The sequence below is a fragment of the Punctularia strigosozonata genome, assembly GCF_000264995.1.
Source record: "Punctularia strigosozonata HHB-11173 SS5 unplaced genomic scaffold PUNSTscaffold_13, whole genome shotgun sequence".
NCBI lineage: Eukaryota > Fungi > Basidiomycota > Agaricomycetes > Corticiales > Punctulariaceae > Punctularia > Punctularia strigosozonata.
The window spans coordinates 562,592-583,119 of NW_006767445.1; the positions used below are offsets into that span (position 1 = coordinate 562,592).

The 20,528-nt window shown below is 55.9% G+C and overlaps 8 protein-coding genes across 8 annotated transcripts; 4 read left to right on the plus strand and 4 right to left on the minus strand.

Annotated features, from left to right (window-relative positions):
* Positions 1–48: 48 nt before the first annotated feature.
* Positions 49–1,888, minus strand: PUNSTDRAFT_91772 (uricase). The gene is made up of 12 exons (XM_007387250.1): positions 1,622–1,888; positions 1,509–1,570; positions 1,331–1,446; positions 1,159–1,275; positions 1,034–1,100; positions 913–977; positions 786–860; positions 668–721; positions 534–611; positions 353–483; positions 255–293; positions 49–200 (listed from the first exon to the last, which is right to left on the minus strand). The coding sequence occupies exons 1-12, from the start codon at positions 1,762–1,764 to the stop codon at positions 167–169; spliced, it is 981 nt and encodes a 326-aa protein (XP_007387312.1). The 5' UTR covers positions 1,765–1,888; the 3' UTR covers positions 49–166.
* Positions 1,889–2,070: 182 nt separating this feature from the next.
* On the minus strand, positions 2,071–6,387 carry PUNSTDRAFT_145914 (uncharacterized protein). Its single transcript, XM_007387251.1, has 22 exons — positions 6,336–6,387; positions 6,241–6,284; positions 6,079–6,191; positions 5,882–6,020; positions 5,676–5,825; positions 5,532–5,618; positions 5,406–5,478; positions 5,280–5,351; positions 5,157–5,230; positions 5,007–5,102; positions 4,855–4,948; positions 4,777–4,802; positions 4,704–4,727; positions 4,571–4,642; positions 4,223–4,516; positions 4,081–4,159; positions 3,659–4,027; positions 3,455–3,599; positions 3,244–3,403; positions 2,802–3,188; positions 2,539–2,737; positions 2,071–2,478 (listed from the first exon to the last, which is right to left on the minus strand). The coding sequence occupies exons 3-22, from the start codon at positions 6,120–6,122 to the stop codon at positions 2,153–2,155; spliced, it is 2,910 nt and encodes a 969-aa protein (XP_007387313.1). The 5' UTR covers positions 6,123–6,191; positions 6,241–6,284; positions 6,336–6,387; the 3' UTR covers positions 2,071–2,152.
* A 732-nt stretch (positions 6,388–7,119) lies between these two features.
* PUNSTDRAFT_145915 (uncharacterized protein) lies at positions 7,120–8,952 on the plus strand (the record flags this gene model as incomplete). Its single annotated transcript, XM_007387252.1, has 5 exons — positions 7,120–7,335; positions 7,391–8,045; positions 8,101–8,297; positions 8,351–8,636; positions 8,696–8,952. The coding sequence occupies 5 exons, from the start codon at positions 7,120–7,122 to the stop codon at positions 8,761–8,763; spliced, it is 1,422 nt and encodes a 473-aa protein (XP_007387314.1). The 3' UTR covers positions 8,764–8,952.
* Positions 8,953–9,264: 312 nt separating this feature from the next.
* Positions 9,265–10,987, minus strand: PUNSTDRAFT_46854 (uncharacterized protein; the record flags this gene model as incomplete). Its single annotated transcript, XM_007387253.1, has 6 exons — positions 9,265–9,348; positions 9,405–9,497; positions 9,548–9,597; positions 9,658–9,938; positions 10,248–10,412; positions 10,479–10,987. 6 exons carry the CDS (start codon positions 10,985–10,987, stop codon positions 9,265–9,267), a joined length of 1,182 nt encoding a protein of 393 aa, XP_007387315.1.
* Positions 10,988–12,168: 1,181 nt separating this feature from the next.
* Positions 12,169–13,715, plus strand: PUNSTDRAFT_107188 (Aldo/keto reductase; the record flags this gene model as incomplete). Its single annotated transcript, XM_007387254.1, has 7 exons — positions 12,169–12,315; positions 12,350–12,518; positions 12,582–12,723; positions 12,791–12,882; positions 12,942–13,069; positions 13,131–13,337; positions 13,405–13,715. The coding sequence occupies 7 exons, from the start codon at positions 12,169–12,171 to the stop codon at positions 13,570–13,572; spliced, it is 1,053 nt and encodes a 350-aa protein (XP_007387316.1). The 3' UTR covers positions 13,573–13,715.
* A 284-nt stretch (positions 13,716–13,999) lies between these two features.
* PUNSTDRAFT_46856 (uncharacterized protein) lies at positions 14,000–14,875 on the plus strand (the record flags this gene model as incomplete). Its single annotated transcript, XM_007387255.1, has 5 exons — positions 14,000–14,039; positions 14,101–14,172; positions 14,233–14,439; positions 14,495–14,635; positions 14,712–14,875. 5 exons carry the CDS (start codon positions 14,000–14,002, stop codon positions 14,873–14,875), a joined length of 624 nt encoding a protein of 207 aa, XP_007387317.1.
* Positions 14,876–15,226: 351 nt separating this feature from the next.
* Positions 15,227–16,396, plus strand: PUNSTDRAFT_137611 (ATPase V1/A1 complex subunit E; the record flags this gene model as incomplete). The annotated part of the gene is made up of 8 exons (XM_007387256.1): positions 15,227–15,280; positions 15,393–15,473; positions 15,531–15,613; positions 15,677–15,789; positions 15,845–15,939; positions 15,992–16,098; positions 16,172–16,259; positions 16,334–16,396. 8 exons carry the CDS (start codon positions 15,227–15,229, stop codon positions 16,394–16,396), a joined length of 684 nt encoding a protein of 227 aa, XP_007387318.1.
* Positions 16,397–16,781: 385 nt separating this feature from the next.
* PUNSTDRAFT_74418 (uncharacterized protein) lies at positions 16,782–20,318 on the minus strand (the record flags this gene model as incomplete). The annotated part of the gene is made up of 13 exons (XM_007387257.1): positions 16,782–17,060; positions 17,127–17,237; positions 17,311–17,639; positions 17,709–17,913; positions 17,993–18,070; positions 18,203–18,274; positions 18,347–18,427; positions 18,507–18,592; positions 18,751–19,222; positions 19,312–19,763; positions 19,819–19,924; positions 19,994–20,076; positions 20,147–20,318. 13 exons carry the CDS (start codon positions 20,316–20,318, stop codon positions 16,782–16,784), a joined length of 2,526 nt encoding a protein of 841 aa, XP_007387319.1.
* Between the last annotated feature and the right edge of the window lie 210 nt (positions 20,319–20,528).

Below are 20,528 nucleotides of genomic sequence, written 5' to 3' on the forward strand. Positions count from 1 at the left end.
TACGCCCCGTCGAGCACACGCCCTCGCGTTATTCGGTACTTAGTATGAATGCCTCAAGCTGATCCGTCTACAATCGCCCTTCGAGTTTCGAGATAGTTTCAAGAAAGATCAATCTACATATACATTGATTTCACGGCAACCAAGCAGCGGTAGCGCTTGAACCAAGTTACTTGCGGGAGACAGTAGCAGATATAAGCCCACTATAACGACGTTAGCACATGCTCTGCATAAGAGCCAGAGCCAGGAAAACGCACCTCGGAGCAGCGATTGGGGTAAAGACTTCGGCCTTGGCGCTATGAAGATGCATGCTCGTGAGCAGATCAGTTCATGCACAGCGTGCGAAGAGACGTACGGGGTCAAGTTGTCCACGCCTATGTAACGCATGTCGACGGGGATATAGTGTTTGTTAGGAAGCGTGTACGTGACGGACTGCACAAAGCTGTTCTCCGCAATGATGCGTTGAGCCATGATATAGAGCGTAGCCTAATTCTCCGTCAGCATGTGTGGCCACCCGGCCGACAAGACCGACAAACCTGGACGCTAGCACTGTCATCCGTAGCGAAAACTTCGAGCGTGATATTGCGAGCTAAGGTAGCGGCATTATCACCATCCTAACTCCTCAACGTCGTGAGTGAGATCTGTACGAGAGCGCATCATGTCGACTCACCCAGATGTCACCGGTTCCCGCAGATTGCAGGTCAAACGCAAGTTTCTTCTCGTCCTTGTATCGCGGATGATGAGCCCATCGAGGATTCCATGGCATTTCGGGAGGTGCATGGACATACCGTAGGAGCTGGGATCGGGATCGGCTTGTACGTGTAGGTCAGGTCGATGGACGTGGAGAAGATACGATCGTTGACCTAATTTCCGGATTCAGCGTGAAGATATTTGAGGACGAAGAAACGGACGCACCTCAACGAGCGTTGTGTATTCATCCCTCACAAAGTTCTCAAAGGCGGAGCCCGTCGTCTTCAATACTGCAAGCTATGGGTTAGCCAGGCACGTTGGACTGGTCAGCCATGACAGCCCGCACCTAACAGACCCTTCAAGCCGCTGGTGACCTTCGCGACTAGTTTATCCTTTCCAGCTGTCGCATCGACCTATCCTCCACAGCGAAGCTCAGAAGGGAGAACTCGGGTAAAGCGCATGCATACTGACCTCTACGCTGACCGTCCTCTTCTCCTCGCCATCTCGGTAGAACGAGTGGGTATGAGCCTTTTCCTTCTCCTTCTCGGGATTGGACGCCGCAGACACAGGGATCCGAGTCCACCGAAGCTACGCAAGACCTTCAGATGAGCATCACGATTTCTAGGATGTCCACAGGACGGACCATTTCAATGTCCACGAAGCTCTTGCTCAAATGAGCGTATTTCGAGACCAGGAAAGTTGCCAGGTGCAGGGCGAAACGCTCCGGGTGCAGGACATGCGGGGAGGTCTTGGCCAAATCTGAACATCGCCACTGGAGGTTAGGGGCGCATAATCCAGACAGAGGTAGCATAACGCCGTACAATATGTGATGTTCTTGATGGAATCGGTGGCCACGACACACGAGTTGTCCGCCTTGGTATAGCTGAGGAAGAGAGTGAGAGGCGGTAACGGCAGTGAGCGGCAGGACCTCAACCTGGTCTCTATTTCGCCCTCCACCAGCGCCCTCACGTTGTACTCGACGACATGATGCCACGCTCCCTCGCGCACTACACGTAAAACGCGTACAAGGTCCTTTCCGTAGCGCGCATGAGTCAAAGTTCCCGGTTCTTGCGACATGTCGGTGACGGCGAGGATTGTGTTCTCGAAAGCTTAGGTAGAATTACTGGCGGCGGGGCTTCAGGAACGGACCCAAGTACCAGAGGCTTATATGTGCTTTCAGACGGGTTCTGGATCAAGCTAGGTTGTCGGAGGCATGGGGTAATTATGCTTCTGCCGCTGAGCCATGATCATGATCATAGATAAGGTCGATCTTGCAGTATCGGCCGAGCGTGTAGAGGACGCAGCACCGCGACCGAAAATCGCGGCTCACGGAGGTACTACTACCGCGGACAGCGATGCCCATCTCCAACGCTTCGAGTGTCAGTATTTGCTACACAACCTAGTGTGCACGCGTGGTCGACGTCAAAAACCTGGTCCCTTGCGCTCCGAACTCGCGCACCACATGTCACCTTGAGAAACCCATCTGGCCCAGCTCCCTTTTCCGACCTTCATGGTCTTTAGCTTCCTTCGGGGCAAGGCCCAGACTGAGAGTCTCCAGCCGCTTGTCCAAAGCCGATCCGCTTTTGATCCCTGCTAGGGACTTCTCGATCTGCACCAGTGCATCCTCGGCGCGAGCATCGTGTTCCACTTCCGGAGGTTTCACAGCACATAGGGTGCGAATGCCGGCGGCGACGGTACGCCACTTCGTCCAGTTGATCATTTCTGCTCCGCCCGATATGGTTGTTGGCGGTAGATCGTGACATGCCTTGGCCAGTCGGTCGAGATGCGAGGCTGCGTCGTTGGTCGTTGGTCAGAGGCGGGGGAACCACATGGAATGCGATTCAAACGCACAGAGCCAAGGTATACAAGCGCCTGCCGCAAGACGCGCGTCCATGTGGTCCGGAAGAATGACTTGGGTCATCGCGTCATATGCTTGACTCTCAGAGCCCGATAAACAGCTCCTCGTATATACAAGGCGCCGCATCTGTGGCGATTCCAGTGCAGAGATTATCGCACCCAAGACCGAAAAGTTTTGCAGCTTCTGGCATTCCTGGATAACCAAGAACAACGTGGGCGTCAGCGGAAAGGGTCAAACACCGACGATAGGAGGTTACCTCTGCGAGCTTGAAGAAACGTCTGAACTCTTCGTCCCTCTTCTTATCGTCGGCTGCTGACAGTATTGCCTGTCGTGCCCAGTCATATAACTTCTTCTCCGTCGTCAGGAACCTCTTCACGTCGTCATTGCCTGATTTGTCAACCAATTGAGCAGAGTAATGTCCGGCGTTGAGCTGGGAGAACAGAGACGCTTGCTTGAAAGTCAAAGCTCGGGCTTGTACGGCATGCGGGCCTTCAGTCTGAGATCCTTTTGGTCGAGACCTGAAGGACAGTAACGACCCCAGAGGGGACGAGGACAATGGAGAGGATTTACCACTATCTGGCGACCGCGACAGCGGCGATGCGGAGGGATGCCGGGACGACGCTGTATCCGAGGTGGGGGCCGTCTATCGAATGCACAGTCAGCTTCCATGACGTTATCCTACGAGTATGTTCACGTACTTGGAGGACGGCTACTCGTCGATTCATCTCGTCGGCAAGATTTTTCAGGTCTGGGTAGGAGCGGGAAGCCTCTCGCGCGAAATCCGCGATTTCCACAAGAAGCGGCGGCTCGGCTTCAGCGTAGTGAGACAGTATCCAGTCCTTGAGGATGGTCAAAGCTCTACGTTCTGATGAGTTATCCGAGCGTACATCCCCCGCAACGAACACATACGCGTATCTTGTCATGCCTAGAGGTAGATATCCGGTTCCATCCCAGAAGGTGGATCTCAGATATCGGAACAGAGCATTGCTCGCACCATGATCATCGTTCCAGAAGGCGCGGTACGTAGCCAGGAACGTCCACCGGAAATCCACATCTGTCCCGTAGACTCAGTTCAGTGCACACTGACGACCGGACCGACGAGGGTACTCATACCTGATACGTCCGCAATCAATTTGATGCACAAACCATCCAATGACCCGTAAGCGATCGTCCCGTCCGGGTTCACGTGCAAAGTGAGAGGCTGACTGCTGGGTGACGGTAAAGATTGCAATGCTAGTGCTCCCATATGCGGAGACTCCATGAGAGGCAGGCTATCCATGCCCTCTGGCGAGCTGCACGGTATGGCCTCTTTGTCGGCCGGGGAAACCGAGATCGAAGGAAACCGCAAGTGGTTCGGTTGACCGTAACCCACCGGAGCCGGCGTAATCGAACTATAAACCCGGGCTTCCTCGGAGAAGTCCGGAAAACTATCATGTTCGGTGGATGGCCTACTTGGTATTTTGATTGGCAATGTGCGGTTGTCTGTTCATCGCGAAGATAGGTCAATAGCAATTACTGATAAAATGTTCGCATACTGGCAGCGACCTGGTGCGATGCAGCGATGACGTGCAACTTTGACTTAATATTGCGAGCAGCTGGGCGCGAGGGTGGATCCTAGAGAGAAGAGCGTATTAAGTCATATCAACTAACATCAAGGAAAAGACAAGATCATCATACCAGATTCCAGCAGTCCTCCATGAGCGTCCAGAGTTGGTCGGAAAGCCATCTCCGCGCTGCCAAAGTGGCAGGTCGGGCAGGTAGCTGCTTGTTCTGGCCAAGAGCAATCACGACTTGGAAGTCGTTCATGTCCGCATATGGCGGCTCCTCGGTTATGAGCTCCAGGCATAGCATGGCGAACGAGAAGACGTCGGTGGCGTTGGACGGGAATACAGGGATCTCGCTGTACATCAGTTCCGGGGCCAGCCATCGATAGTTTGTCAGCCCTAGGCTGGACCTCGCGCCCCGGCTCAGCTGCCGTGAAGAGTTTTAGAGCCAGTTGAAAGGGGACGCCGCGTGAGCGCATACCTCTTGGAGGACCTTGCTGAGACCGAAGTCGCAGAGCTTCGCTTTGCCCTCCCGGTTGATGAGGACATTCGCCTTCAAAGGACGGATAAATTGTTAAGTTGAAAGCCAGATGTATGGGAGAGTCACAGCTCACCGCCCGCAGGTCTCCATGGACAACCTTATGTCATAGTAAGCATGCGAGGATGTCAGGTTGCTCGTGGACAAACCTTCTGAACATGGAGGAATTCCATGCCTACAAGATTCTGCGTGAGAAACGATGCGAATCAGAGTTAAGAACTGCTAACCGGAGGTGACGTCTTCAAGAAGGCCCAGACGATTAGCGTCAGGCGTTCTTTTTATGTACTCCAAACATGGGCCGTTATCCATCCATTGCGACACCTATGGAAAGATAGGTCATGGCTGCCCTAAGACTGGCGCACAAAGGGAGAAAGCATACCGAATATATGAAGTCGCCCTCGAAGGCGATCCCGTAGAACGGCACGATGTCTGGATGTAGAAGACGACTCCATAGCGCAGCCTCTTCCAGGAATCTCTATAAGGAGTACTCAACCATGCATCATGTGGCGCCATCCATTCTCTGACTTACTTCCTTAGCTCGAGGGCTAGCGTTCATTGATCTAGGGAACTTGAGCGCAACCTTCACGTTATCGAGCCAGATCCCTGCAGCACGTGTTAAACCAGGTATGGTCTCTAGCAGTGACGCACGCGCCTTCGTAAACATCGCCATTTCCCCCGCTGAGAACAGCCGGGAATTCGTGTCTCTTGCGGACCTGCCCAGTCACTGTGGCCATCAGCGTGGTTTTTCACGATCACACTCGTGCACATCAAGGCGTACAGTCGAGATTCAGGCCAATGTCGTACAATTTGCGGCGCAAGGGGTGTTCCATCTCAGGAGGTGTAGTTCCATCCTAAAGCAGATTCGGTATTACGCGTTTTGACCTGCTGCGTGCACGTTACTCACCTCCGGGATACCGTGCGTATGAGATGACGGTAATGATGATATAACCTGGGTTTCCTTCGACACTGAGCTACTGGCACTAGGAGTAGCCTGAAAACAACGATGAGACCTTGTTCAAAGTTCCACCGGATGCGATCGACTGCTTACCTCTGGTGATGCATGAGACGTAAGTGACGGAAGCGACAGGGAGGCGTCGTTCTTTTCGCTAGCTCTCCTTAGAGCGCGAAAGCTAGCATTATCCCTCTGAAAGGCTATGGCAAGATCCAGCGCAGTTCCGCCAAACTTGGGCGGTTGAATCTATGAATCATCTCGATTGATGTCTGGGATCGGAAGAGAAAGTAGAGGGGACGAACATGGAAGAGATTTTTGATCTGTTGTAGTGTAAGGAAACTGTCGTCAATCACTCGTTTGGCGTCCGCGCGCCCCGTAAGACTCCGACGATGCCCCCACCCGGCCAAGTCGCGAAGTCCCACGTCGATCTTCTTCAGAGCGCTATGGGAGTGGAAAATCTTTGGTGTGCGATGACCGAGTTTGAGAAGGATATCCTTACACGTCGATCTCCTCTGCAGCATGTCCGGCGCGATGTTCGTCCATAAACCCCCTTGAAGTGTGAAACCCTAACACTGTAGCCGTGCAGGCTTTGCATAACTCCAGCGCGTGGGCCTGGTGCAGGATGAGGATGTGTTATAACCAGCAACAAGATCGCGCGCGCCTTCCATATTTTCAGACTCTGTGCGTGGTTTTCTATACTTTTAACTAGGCTATGTCAGACGAACGCCATAAACGGAGTGTATGCGGTGCACATACGCAACTCCAATGTCGCGCTTGTGATCCCGACCACCTCGTCGGCCACTACGGCATCGTGCAAGATCGCTGCAGACATGACTGACGGAGGGGGGCAGAGCGAGTCAGGTTATGAGGCTGGCGAGGCGGCCGCGCTGTCCAGCAATCGGCTGTACATGTAGACGTGTGCCTGCAATGCACCGGGATGGACTAGTTGCGGGTGACCTGTCCAGATAAGCGCCCGTTGGCGACTGCGGTCCTGCGAATCACAAGACTTGTAGCGCTGATGCACCAGGCAAGACCTCTCCTTTTGTCGCAAGCCGAGTGGCATGGGTGATACGATTGCGATCGCACTAGCTCGAGAGCCGCGCTGAGCCGCGGCGACAGCGCAGTGGTGGCCGCTGTAAAGCTCGCCGGACTCAGGTTAATTAGGTCAGAATTTCACAGGACTTCAAAGAGGTCGACGCCATTATGTACGCGCTATGTTGCAGTTACACCATGCTCGATCGCCTTTCGCCGGAATTGATTATTGAGATTCTGTCTTACGTTGCACTACGGAACATTCATGCAGTTCAGGCCACAAACAGGACACTCGATGCAGTGATACGAAACGAAGCAAATAGGTCTACATTGTACCGGCAGGCTGCGTACTACCATGGCTTGGCGTGCTCGCCGAAGATTCCGCTACCGGACGCTTGTCATGCATACGCTCCTGATTTCATGAGGGGGACAAAAGATTGGCGGGACTTCTGTACGTTAGGTTCCCCCAACTCTCATATGCTGTTGTAACCAAGTACGGGTGTCAGGCATGCGCCGCTTGGACATTGAGAGAAGGTGGTGGGGAGAGCGTCCCTCTGCTGCGAAAACCCTACCGAGATCTACCGGAATCGACGTGCACCGGATCAAGATAGATGCCGATGCCGATTTGGTGATCCTATCTCAAGGACGAAGGACGGATTGGCGACAGAACGGCATCGCTGCCATCCAGATTCAGACTGGTATAACACTCTGGGCTCTTCCTCAGGTAATCTGCAATGGGCATTCCGTCAGCAGATGTTGACGTTGGCGACATTGTGTAGGCGTACACTAACCAATATCCGCACGTAGAATATGATCATGGTTTCCTGGTATTCAACGTACCAAGCGGCCACAAAGACGTATGGAGGCGATCCAACGACTTCCCGAATGACCTTTCACTACGGGAAAACACTGCCAGGCCAGCCTTCGACCAGGAGGAAGTGGCCCAAGAAGCTGCTCATACGTATCGAAATGTATGTCCTGGCGGTTATTTCCAACCTTGGTGTCGACTCTTGATGCCTGAAGACGCCCGGGCTTTCCGCTTTGTCTACCCGACACTGCTCGTCGCGAGCCATACTAGGGCCTACCTCTGGGATATACCTTCTGGCCGTTTGATTCAAACCATCGAGGGCATCCAGGAACTCAACGAAGGCACCCTCCTCGGCGCTATACACTACGTGGAACTGAGCGAGCGGCATGTTTATATTTGTGGCAGGAGTCAACTGCGGGTGTTTTCCCGCGCGGAAAATGGCAAGCTACTCCTCGCAGTTTCATCTGCGCCATGGACGAGCCGCCAGCCCACGTATCAGACTCAGACCATCATCGACTATGGGCCGTCGAATAATGATGAACATGCTGGCGTCCTGGAGCGCATGGCGTTGTCTCCTCCCGTCGTTCAATCGCCTATTTTTCTGTTGCCCGCCATGTTTAACGCAGGTCTGTGCTTCCATGTTAACGACCAACTCATAAACCTCACCTATTCGTGGTACAGCACACGTGTCCCCATGCGGGCGACACCTGGCAATCCTCACCTCAGACTCAAAACTGCTCCTGGTTGAAGATCTCGACCGCGTCTTAACCGGGAATGTAACCTTCGACCAAGCTGTGACCAGTATCGCTCTGGGCTCGGTGACATTTGCAGGAGGCATCTACCTGGCGTACGGGAGAGGGCGCGTGGCTGCCGCGACCGTAGGCTCTCTCTTTGTCGCTTTGTGCCCGCCTTTGGATAACGGATTTTACAGGCATCGGGTGTGTTCGTACTCACGCTGAACGCTCGCCGCTGCTTTGACGGTGATCCCGATGCGTCCTCATCCATGGACCCGACGAGGCCGTCGTTTCCCCACGTTCGGGTTTCCCGTGTGATAGACATTGACGACGTTGGTAACCTCCGGGACATGGGCTGCTTGCAGCTCACAGATCTTGGCGTGTGGTTTGCTTGGGGACTACCATGGAAAGATCTCAATATCCCGGCCGCATCTGAGGTCGACGATGCGGATTCGGATTCGTCGGTTAGCGAGCACGAAACAGGTAGTACGTTCTTTGATGAGGTCAGCATGGATGTCACTAACAATATCTCAACGGAAAAGACGAGGCCGATCCCGTCAAGAGCCGCTTGATGTGGGTCGACATCGGAGCGACGCATATTCCAAACTGAGGCTGTCATGGTACTTCCTGCTTCGTGTGGCACCGTACCGGTACCATCCCTCACAACAACGTCAGTTAACCACCTGTAACGATATCGATTCCCGTTCGAAAACCGTCTCCGTGGTCATTGCCCCGATAGGTTGCCGCGTCTTGTCGCGGAACAATAAATTCGGCAAGAAACTGACGAAGCGATAGTAATGGAGGACATGCCGGGTTTTCAATATTTAAGAGCAGTTGTTCGCGATGCGGGGCAACATGATCTATAACGGACGGTTACGGACATCGATTGGCCAGAAGCCGCTTGCTGTGGATCACTGTCAGAGTCTTCGTGGAGACTCCCTGTGTACTCATTCCCCAAAGTGAAACAGGGGAAGCTATTTCATTAGAACGGCAGAATACTGTCTGGACGGCCTGTGGGTATGGATGATCTCACAGGTCCCTCAGTATCCTTCTACAGGTCTCTTGATTTCTATCCCACACGGATTGCTTGTATTGCCGGGTAACTGATGGTTCACGTCTCCAACCACTCCTGGCCATTTCGTCCGCCTCTCGCGCTGTTCGCTGTGATATAGCGGTCGCCGAACTTCCCGATGAGCTGGGAGACGATAACCAAGACGTGTTGCCTAGTCGCAAGGTTTTCAGCGCTTGTACCTCGCGAATGCCGGACGGCCGTGTGATCACGGCACGGTCATCGTCGATGTAAGTGTAGGCTTGTCTCATGCGACGAGTCGCGAGTATCGGAACCTACACGGGATTAATAAACCAAGCCCGCGAGCAGAAGTGTGCAAACGTACATTGAGTTCCACGGCCAATGCCACACTAGAGCTCGCCTGGTAGTCGTAGTCTACAAGAGGGGCCAGACTCAGTGAAGGAGCATCGCATGGCGATGTTTATGGGGACTTACATCCTCCATCCGGAGCGAAACATGGCACAACGATGTCCGATCCGGCGACGAGCTCGTAGAACTCGCTATAGCGCAAACCGCGATGAATTGTCACCATCCGGCTTAGTTCCGTCGGCACCACGATCTCGCCAGACCCGACTAACAGAAGTTCGAATGGGCTGGACACCGCCGGATCTGGGAGAAATAATCCGTCCACGGCGTGCAGATAGCCCCATGCTCCAGGATCATCTGGCGGAGGGTGATCAGTTACTTGCGGCGAGAGCTCGCCCGGCGCTACACACCTTGTAAAGACGAAATCAGTTCGGCGAAGAACGCTGGGTAGTCACGCCGGTCGGATGCGAAGCTTCCTTGGATGACCGCCCGCGAGAGGACACGGTCTACAGATGGATCCTTTGCAGGCAAATCGGAAATATCTAGTATGGGCACATGGGTATCGATGGGCACGTAACTGAGTCCAGCGCTATATAAGACAGGGTCCGCGCTTTCCGCTCGTTCGTTGAGTTGCTTTCTGAATGTGCGCCCTACACTAATCCGATAGATATCGTTCAGAATACCACATGCAGAAATGAGAACTTCGAGTGATTTCTCACTGTTCGGAGATCGGCAGTAGCCTGATCGCATCGCGTAGAGACCATGCGGGCATGCGGTCTTGCCAATCATGCTGCGCATGGTGCACGATGCAAACTAATTTAAACTTGTGAACGTCGTCCCTCGTGTCCCATGCATCCAAGAGCTCGTCGTGCCAGCGCGGCATGCTAAACGTCAATAAGCCCAAGTTTCGAGGTCGAGACAGATCTAACACAGCTGAACCACTCACTCACTCGATTTCACATGTCCCAAGGATGACTAGGTCAATATCCCCCTTGTGCACGTCCTCGATCAGCTGGTCCGGGTGCAAAATGACGCCCTTGTACAGTTCGAGCCTGTCCGCAACCTCCTCAAACCCGTATAGAAATGGCGGAGCATACACCTGCACGCTAGGCGTATCAACGCCTCCTTCGAAGGCCAAGTGCTGGTCAGCCGCCATGACTTTCTCCAAGGTCCCAACGAGGGCCATGTACACATCGAAGTGGGCGCCGAAAACGGACGCGACGGCGACGCGTTTCCGGCGCTGCGGGACAAGTGCGAGATCATGAACGGGTTCCGTAGAGGGATCTGCCCATGGTCCCACCGGGACCGCAGTACACAACGGCCGCTGGAGGGCAATGTTCGACGCGAAAGTTATCATGGAGTGCCTCGCGCGCTCGTGGAACATCGCGGGTAGCGTGATCAGCACTGTGAGGGCGACCACTGAGCTGATCAGCATCGAACGATGAGAGAGGTGACCCATAGCTAGTGGTAGCGCCAGGAACGTAGGGTCATCGCCCTGCAATCGGAGTATTTGAGCAAGATCGTGGAGTTCGCGATAGCGCCGCGCTTGTGTCAATTCCAATATAGACACGAGAGCGCGCCGAGATCATCGTGCATAGTGTTCCAGGATGATATTGCGATATGCGCGGTGACATAACCGTGGCTTCACGGGCGCTGCCAAGAGACATCCAATGCGATCCAGCACCCAGGAACAGACATCGTTCACAGGCTAGCTCCCGCACCCTCTAAAGGGCGCGCCAGATCAGGGCGAGGATCTCGCATAGGACAGAGTTCAGCATAAGAGCGAGCGCATATGGAAATGGTACTGCGACGCCGCTGAACAAGCACGCCCCGGGCGCTGCGCTACGAACGCGCTACGTGCGACTGGCCCCACAGCGTGGGTGCTCCTCCTTGGCTAGTATATATGTACGGCATGCGCCTACTGCCAGAGAGCGAAGTACGTGGCGGTCCTGCGCACCGATCGCGGGAGGGTCAACATTACCCGGGGCTTGCGAGTTCGGATAGGATTATTCTTTTGTTGGAGGAAGTCCACAGAGCAAGGTCACATACCCTTCGCATTCCATTTTTTAGATGAGATCGGCTCCAGATCTCATAAGCGTTGTGTTTTCAATTGAAGGTTTCGGCAACGCCTTCGAACGTGCAATGGCACCTCGAACGGACGGCAAGGCTCGGCTGGTACTCGCTTTGCGTATTGCACTGCCTGAGATATTGCTGACGTATGCCAGATACCATCGGTTTGAAGGTCGGCAGATATTCTCGTAGACAAGACAAGGCTCCCGTAGTGCAGTGAACGTGTTGGCTATGCAGAGATGTAGTTCGAAAGCGGGTAGGTAGGTAGGTATATTTCCGGCGCGGGCGGGAACGAGATGAAGCGCATCCGCCGTTGTAACCTGTTGTAACCCACCTCCAGTCTTCCAGCGGGCACACCAACCCACTTGGATTGCTACTTATCTCATGGCAGTAAATAAGCTTACTCATCTTATTGCCCAGCTGGCGCGTCCTCGGCGTCGTTAATCCATGAATGCCAGAGGGATACGCGTACCTTCGGCGACTCATCGACGATCTCTATAAAGATGTTCAGATGACGAGTTTGCGATGAACTCAACGTTCATCTTAAACTAAGACAATCGGCGGCATACCATGTCTTCCACCAAACCGTTCCCAACGCGCAAGCTTGCCGGCGAGGATGTGTCTGCTATCGGGTACGGTGCCATGGGCATTGGAAACATAGCATACGGTACCTCGCAGTCCGAGGACGAACGTTTGAAGGTACGATTCCGTCCCACCGTCTTATCGCTACGCGGGCTCACTATCTGGAAAGTTCCTCGACGCGCTTTACGAATCTGGCTGCACGTTCTGGGACACCGCCAACATCTACGGCGACTCGGAAGACCTGATCGGAAAGTGGTTCGCAAAGACGGGGCTGCGCTCGAAAATCTTTTTGGCCACCAAGTTCGGTATCGGCTTCGAGTTCGAGAACGGTGTATGCGGTGCGTGCTCCCATGCGATCGAACAGGATTTAGCTCCATTCATAGCCATTATCATCTCTTTAGGTAAACCGGAGTATGCTCGCCAAAGCTGCGAAACCTCTCTGAAGCGCCTCGGGATCGACACGATTGACCTTTACTACTTACACCGTCCGGACCCCACCGTTCCCATCGAGGAGACCGTCCTTGCCCTGAAAGAACTTGTCAAGTAGGCATACACTCAGCCGTCTCGACCTCGGGTCATCGAAAGCTGACAACGTCCTTATGAATCGCAGGGAAGGCAAAGTACGGCACATCGGTCTTTCTGAGCCCTCTGCCGCGACACTTCGACGTGCGCACGCGATACACCCAATTGCGGCTGTCCAGGGTGAGAGTCATGAGCACCTGGCTCGTGGGCAAGCGTCACTGAGAACTCATTTGCTGCAGTCGAATACTCTCCGTTCACACTCGACATCGAGGATCCCAAGATCAACCTCCTCGCCACTGCTCGTGAACTTGGCGTGAAGATCATCGCATACTCGCCGATCGGGCGGGGCCTCCTGACCGGACGCTACGTGAGCATGACCGACAGCTTCTCTTGACTATTTCATGTCTCTGACCTGTGTCCCGAGGTAGAAATCCCCCGATGACTTCGAGGAAGGTGACTTCCGTAAAATTGTCGCGCGCTACTCCGCCGAGAACTTCCCCAACATCCTCCGGCTCGTCGACGGCCTCGCGGAGATCGGGAAGCGACACGGCGCGACCGCCGGGCAGGTTGCGCTTGCGTGGCTGCTTGCGCAAGGCGAGGACGTGATCCCCATCCCCGGAACAACCCAACTCAAGGTGGGTTTGGTGTGCTTTGCGCTGCTTGCGATCGATGACAGACAGTCATTGACACGCTTCCTCCCAGTATCTCAAAGAGAACCTTGGAGCAGTCGATGTCAAGCTTACGCCGGAAGAGGTCAAGGAGGTCAAGGAAATCGCGCATAAGGCGGACGCGACGCAGGGCGATCGATACCCTCCTTTCATGATGAAGGCCCTCTTCGCGGACACGCCAGAGTGGAAGGGCGCGGCGTAGTGACGATTTGAGTCGAGGATGAAGCATCGATGAAGGATGGGACTTTGTAGTCGAACAGATGCGCGAAATCGAACGTGCACACGTATATTCTTCTTCTGGCGAGCAACCCTATAGCGATGGATGCAACCGTGAATGCATATGATACCGATGCGACTTCACCGCTGATCTGCGGAGTGAAATATAAATATGACATGCCACGTGGGTAAGATGGTGGTCACCATCGCAGTCGCCATGCCTTCCCCATCCATCAGTCCGCACCGCTCGTAATAATACCCCTTCCATACCCTCGGTTGACCCAGTGTTTATTCCTTGCGCTTCTCCATTGACGTCCTCCAGGCTTGCTTGCTCGGACGCGGCTTTATACCGTGCTCATTCTGTGTACACTCTTTGCTCATAACATTCTTTCATTCTCGGATTCGGGCTCGGCATGATCTCCTCGTTTGGAAAGAAGCGTTACTACGCGTATGGTTCGTCAAATCTGCTAGTACTGCTCTGCCTCTGAGAATAACATGTTATACGCGGACGTAGCGGCGACTTTGCTGGTGGACATCATCGTCCTCGCTCTCTCTGCACGGGTGAACGAGTTCCAGGAGTTCTTCTGTACGTGGTCCATTGCTGGCAGCGACACGAGGGACTCCAAGCTCACGATTTCTTGTCTAGTCGTGGCCGATAAATTCCCTTTGATCATGTCCATCATCACCCTCGTCACCCTGACCTTCACGTATGCCCTGCCAGTTGCCGTCCTTTGTCCACCTTGGGTTAACCCTATGAATAGCATCCTCCTCGACGCCTCCCGCGAGAACTCCTTCTTTGGTCGCGCTCCATTCCAACTTTCCTGGCTCTTCATCCTCAGCGTGTTTTGGCTCGGTGCGTCCGAACTTCGTCTTAGACCTCACATGCCATTAACCGCAGTGTCTCCCAGCTTTCAACGCGTTCTCGACCTCTCGCTGGCGCCACGTTCCCCTTCAGTGCGATGCCATCCCCGCTGGGTTCGCATCGGAAAAGGCTTGGTGCAAGGATCTTCAGGCGCTCAAGTCCTTCGTCTGGGTGGAGTGGCTTCTCCGTGAGTGACCTCCCCCAACCACTGTTCATGGTCTCTAATTACGCCCACGTCGCTGATTGTATGTTCCCCTAAACAGTCTTCCTCAACTTCGCCTTGACCCTTCGCTACACCATCTCCCAGTCCACGCACGGCCTGAAGCACGTGTGGAGCACGTCGCTCTCGCGTTACACTCCCCAATCCGGCATGGAGCACGCCTTCGACGACCGCATGAGCTATGGACAGCCATCGGGCTACTACTGAGCGAAATCGATAGCGGTTTGAATAAGATGGAGGGAGCCGAAGTTGTCGGCGAAGATCTCCACCCATGGGTTGTGGAACGATACCCTTTCCTCCGTACTGTCTCGCAATTTTGTATTCTTAGCGTTACGGTGTATACCACTTCCCCGCTGGAAGGGCATTTTCCGTGTTATGATGTCCCCAAAGCGCGCGCGTACGCAACAACAGGCCCTCCAGCTCACCGGTATCATTGCGTCGTCCGGCACAGCCACCTTCATCCTGGTTTCGTCTTTCGGCGAGAGCTGCGGCTGAGGTTATACGGGACCTTACCATCTCGGCTTTGCTTGCCTTTGATACCTGTAACGTGCGCCCAAGATGTCGAACCGGCCGCTGAACGATGAGGAGGTTATCAACGAGATGAACAAGATGGTACGCTGCTGTCCCTATTCATCGCGCCGCAGCCTGGCGCTGCGTGCCTGCTCGCAACCTTCTGTGGGCGATGTGAAACGTGTAGACCAGGCTGAACTGCGATTGTATGTAGGTGGCCTTCATCAGGCAGGAGGCTCAAGAAAAGGCGCGCGAGATCAAAGTCAAGGCCGACGAGGAATTCGCGATCGAGAAGGTCTGACGGTGCATAATCGTTCCGCCCTCCACTTCGTGCTCACGGAGATATGCACAGGCCAAGCTCGTGAAGCAAGAACAACAGGCCATCGACGCACAATACGAGAAGAAGCGCAAGGGTGCCGAGGTTGCACAGAAGATGTGCGTCGCATTCACGGCTGTATCCTCTCCGACCGGGACTTTGCTGACGGTCTTGAAATATAGCGCGCAGTCGAACCTGACGAACAAGTCACGGCTAAAGATTTTGCACAAGCACGAGGAGCACGTCCAGGATCTGTTCGCCACCGCTCGGGAAGAGCTCGTCAAGCTGTCTCAAGGTAACGTCTCCATCATTCAAGCCGTTTCTATCCTCTAATGGCATCGATGGCACAGACAGCGGCCGCTATCAACAATTCCTCGAGGGCGTGATCGTTCAGGGATACCTCCAGCTGCTTGAGCCCGACGTTACAGTTATCGCCAGGGAGAAGGTGACGTTCATTGCCTGCTTTCGGTGCTTCCACCCATGAATCTGCCTTCTAGGATATCGAGACGGTGAAAACGGCTGCATCAAATGCGGCTGAGCAATACAAGGAGATCAGTGGAAGGGAGGTCAAGTTCGAGGTTGAGGGCGGTTTGGGGAACGAGAGGTAAGGGCAACCTTTGCCCAACATCTTCTTCTGAAGCTCACGGCTGACCGACACCCTCGCCTATCTTGTACAGTGCCGGTGGCGTCAAGCTTATCTCTGGCACCCGGCGGATCACGCTCGACAACACGCTCGATGAGAGGCTCAGGCTCCTCGAAGATCGCGTACGTTCCTCCACCTCACATCCTAACGGTTCGGATGATTTTCTTCTGCAACGCTGATATATCGTGTGCTTCAGATGCTCCCCGAGATCAGAGCAGACCTCTTCGGCCCGAACCCGAACCGCAAGTTCTACACATGAGTGAATCGACGGAGAACTCCATAACGCATACCTTAATCACTCGACGTGTATACTCGACATGAACGGCGGACAATGATGCCACGTATTGAACTTGTTAACGGCATCACGCGGTGGACACGGATGGCTGGATGAATCATACCGTGTCGATCTGAACACCCGATGGCCGTATGTCTATTGCTGCGTCAGAACGATCGCGATCGGTATGTACGCTGAGGGCATTTGGGTCACGTCCGCTGTGCCGTTCGTTGATTCGCAAATGAGTCCGTGGTTATTTGTTGCCATATTGATACACAAGAAATCACAGGAATCTCTGGTACATATCCTATGATTGTTTCCACGTCACATCGATCGCCCTCGCCCACCACTACCTTCAGATCAATTCATATCACAGCACCTTAACTTTCGCACCGCTGCTCGTTCTGAACGATTTCAGAGTCTTTCCCCCATACACGATCCGCACGTTCCGCGGCGTCACGCCCCCGTCCACCGTGACGTTCGCGTGGGTGAGCTTTCCGCCTGACCACGCAAAGTCGAACGTGATCCCGCCGCGGAGGCGGGCGCCAGTGATCGAACCCGTAGGCCAAGCGCTCGGGAGCGCGGGAAGGAGCGTGACGACGAGGGTGGCGTTGGCCGTCGGAACGTCGGGCGCTTGAATGAGCGCATTCTGAAAGAGGTGATCGATGTCAACCTCGAGAGGACGTTGTGGGAGAAGAGACCACGTATGACGCACCAGTACGGCGGCGGGGTAGCCGAGGTTGGCGTCGATCTGGAAGATCGGGTCGGGGTCGGCGGGATCGTACAGGCTGAACAGGTTCGGCCCAAAGTCCTCCGAAAGCGCGTACTTTTTTTCCCCCACCCGCTCGTCAACGATCCGCAAAACGAGCGACAGATGACGGACCGAACGGGACGCTCACCGTCAGCTCGTGATAAAACCCGGTCGCGTTGCCGAGCTGTGCCCACGCCGCGGCGCGCCAGACCTTCTCCCAGCCCGCGTCCGCGTCCGGGCCCGTGCCGTTCCCGCGATGGATGAGCGACGTCGTCGCGGCGGCGATCACCTCGTCCTTCGTGTAGTTCGCCTGGTCGGCGTAGGACGCGACGGCGTAGCCCGGGTAGAGTCCGATCAGGTGCGAGAGGTGGCGGTGGGTATCCGTCGGCGAGTCCATGTCGACCTTCCACTCTTGGAGCTGGCCCCAGGACCCGACGTGGACGCCCTTGTCCATCTGCGCCTTCTTCGCCTTGACCTCTGCGGCACGATCCGTCGTCGGTCGTTAGCTGGCGCCAAGGCCGAGATCGTGTTGGGGGAAACACCCACCGGCGAGGAAGGCGGCGTCCGTGTCACCGGACGCGGGCCACCCCTTCTCGATCGCGTTGAGCAACATCCAAATGAGCTGCTGCGAATGCGCGCAACCGAGGGTGATGGGCAGCTGCTCGGGCGAATTGCAGGGCGCGACGACGAGCGTCGAGTCGTTGAAGTGCGCGTCCGGAATGAGCTTGCCGAGGTGGAACCGCGCGACGCCCTATTGTAGTCGACAAAACGAGCGCGGTGTGTTAGGAGCGCGGCTGGCGGCGCGGGAAGGCGGGAAAGGGAGCGCGTACCTTCAGGAGCGGGTAGCCCTGGCTCCGGAACCAGGCCACGTCGTGCGTGTAGTCGAAGTGGTCCCAAACGTGGAGCATCTAGGAACGGACGCGCCGTTGAGTACTAACCATCTCGCCTGTCGGGCTGAGCGTACCATCCACGCGTTAGACTCTGCACAGTACAGATCGCTATCAGCCTATCGGCGACGCGACGACAAGTCCGCGATGCACCCGCTCACCTGGGTAATTCGCCCACTGCGCGCTGCCCGTGCCGCCGGCCTTCATCCCGGTATGCCCAAAGATCTACCCGTGCAAATAGACAGTCGTCAGCTACAGGACGCTATCATGAACCCTACACGGTGTACGTTGGCTCACGTTCATCTCGTTGTGAGTGACCCATCCGGTCAGGTTGTACAGCACGTTGGCCGTGTACGCCCCGCGCGGAGCCCACGTTTTCTGTTGCGGGAGACAAAGTGCATTAGCATATACTAAAACGACCGAGCACGCAAAAACAAAAAAAATAAAAAATGTTTACCTCCATGTAGTCCCACAGGCTCTGGGTCACGTCTAGGTTGGTCATCTCCGCCGCCCAGTAGTTCATCTGCACGTTGATATTCGCGTCTAGCGGGACAAGAAACAGACGCGCATCAGCATCCTTCCTCCGAGTGCTCCAAGACGCGCCAGCGACGTACGATAATCTACGGGGGGGAAAGGGCACACCGTCCCAAGTCAGCACCCAGGTCGCCGCATCAAGGGCAGGCCCCCCAAAAAAAACGCACCGGCCGACCAGGCGCTCGCGTACCCGTTCGCCCATTTTCCCTGGAGGTTGGCGGGCAACGACCCGCGGGCGCTCGACAGGAGCATGTACCGCCCCAGGTTGAACGCGAGCCACTCGAGGTACGGGTTCCCCGCGTCCACCGCGTACGCCGCGCGCAGCTCGTCCGTCGGCGTGCCCAGGTCCGACGCGCCCCACCCCGCGCCCAGGCGGAGCGCGAACTTGGAGATGGAGCCGGCGAAGTCGGCCGTGTGCGTGTTCAGCGCGGACGAGAAGGAGGAGGAGGGAGAGGAGGAGGAGGAGGAGGAAGGGGAGGGGAGGAGGGCGAGGAGGGCGGGGTGCGGGTCCGCGCCGGCGAAGGAGAAGCCGTGTGCGGCGTCGCCCGCGGAAAAGTCGTAATTCGTGCCGCCGACCCAGGTGAACCACGCCTCGGAGGCGCCGTGCACGGTGATCGTCGCGTTCTGGCCCGGGCCTGGCTCCGAGATTTTTTTATTAGCTTGCGCCCACCGCTCAGAACGCTATATGTGGGACCGTCCTTACCTTGAGTAGAGGCGGTGGACGAGACGGGGACGGACGAGCAGCTGACGGTGGGGTTGGAGCCGCCGGCGGTTTGGACGCGGACGAGCAGCTCGTAGAGCATCCCCGGCGCGCTCACGAGCCCGCGCACGCGCAGCGTGCCGTCGTCCTCGCACGTCACGTTCGGCAGGAGCGGCACGTCGCTCTCGGAGTAGTTCGACCACGCGAGCGTCAAGGTCGGGAGCGCCGCTTTCGTCTTCTTCGATGTGGAGGAGGCGGAGAGGTGTTGCACGCACGCGCGGGCGGGGTGCGAGCAGAACGTCTGCCGGGAGAACGCCGTGCCGTTCACGGTGAAGGTGCTGTGCGCGACGCCGGCGTCCATGTCGAGCCAGCGCGCGTAATCGGTGTAGGCGGCGGAGGGAAGGTCGAGCGTCGCGAGGAGGTAGCCGGCGCCGGCGTAAGACCCGTATGCGCCTGCGTCGGTCTGCAGTTCGCTGATTTCTGTGCAGGGTCAGCACGAGCTGGGGGTGCGGAGGATCCGAATGAGGGGAGTGACCTTGGATGGTGCCCGTGGGCGACTGCATGATCTCTTGCCGGTAGGTCTGCATCCATTGGGACAGCTCGGCGGTGTCGTTCGGGAAGTCGTTCCCGCCGTTATACGTCTAAGAGAGGGCGAATTTCGTGAGCGGATGGGAGCGACTCGAGGCGGATGTAGTAATGCGGTCGCTTACGGGATCGGCGAAGGGTCCGCCCGACCAGAGCGACTCTATGTTCAGCTGGACGGCTTCCTGTGCGACACCGCCGTTGACCATCGCTGCATGCATATACACGCCCTCGTCAGCTCCGTCCCAGTAGGTTACGGTAAAAAAAACGGAAGAGCTCACCGGCTAGGTACCCGTTTCCGACGGGGAGCCATTCGCGGCCCCAGGCGACGCCGGGCGTCGTGAACCACAGGCCGTTTCCCGAGCTCGGGAACCCGGCTGGCGCGGCCCCGGCGCGCGATTCGGAGAGGGCGAGGGCGGCGGTGGTGAGCGCACTGAGACGGCGCCAGAGCATGTCGAACCCGCTCGTCCAGTCGTAGATCTTGGTGAGACAAGGAGGGGGAGAACGAGAACGAGAAGGAGACGGTCCGATACGTGGAGCGTATTAGCGAAGAGATTCCTTATAAGAGGCGACGATGCCCCCGAGCACGGCGGAGGAAATGCGATGGATGGATGGGCCATGATGGAACGACGTACGAATGTGATCAGCTCGCGGGCGGCAGCC

Excerpts from the sequence above, each read along its gene's own strand:
- PUNSTDRAFT_91772 (XM_007387250.1), bottom strand. The coding sequence starts at position 1,764 with ATGTCGCAAGAACCGGGAACTTTGACTCATGCGCGCTACGGAAAGGAC. Across the intron at positions 1,101-1,158 it reads AGAGGACGGTCAGCGTAGAG|GTCGATGCGACAGCTGGAAA; the intron begins GTCAGTATGCAT and ends TGTGGAGGATAG. Across the intron at positions 201-254 it reads ACCCCAATCGCTGCTCCGAG|TGGGCTTATATCTGCTACTG; the intron begins GTGCGTTTTCCT and ends ACGTCGTTATAG.
- PUNSTDRAFT_145914 (XM_007387251.1), bottom strand. The coding sequence starts at position 6,122 with ATGGACGAACATCGCGCCGGACATGCTGCAGAGGAGATCGACGT. Across the intron at positions 5,231-5,279 it reads AAATGGCGATGTTTACGAAG|GGATCTGGCTCGATAACGTG; the intron begins GCGCGTGCGTCA and ends CACGTGCTGCAG. Across the intron at positions 3,600-3,658 it reads ATTGATTGCGGACGTATCAG|ATGTGGATTTCCGGTGGACG; the intron begins GTATGAGTACCC and ends TCTACGGGACAG.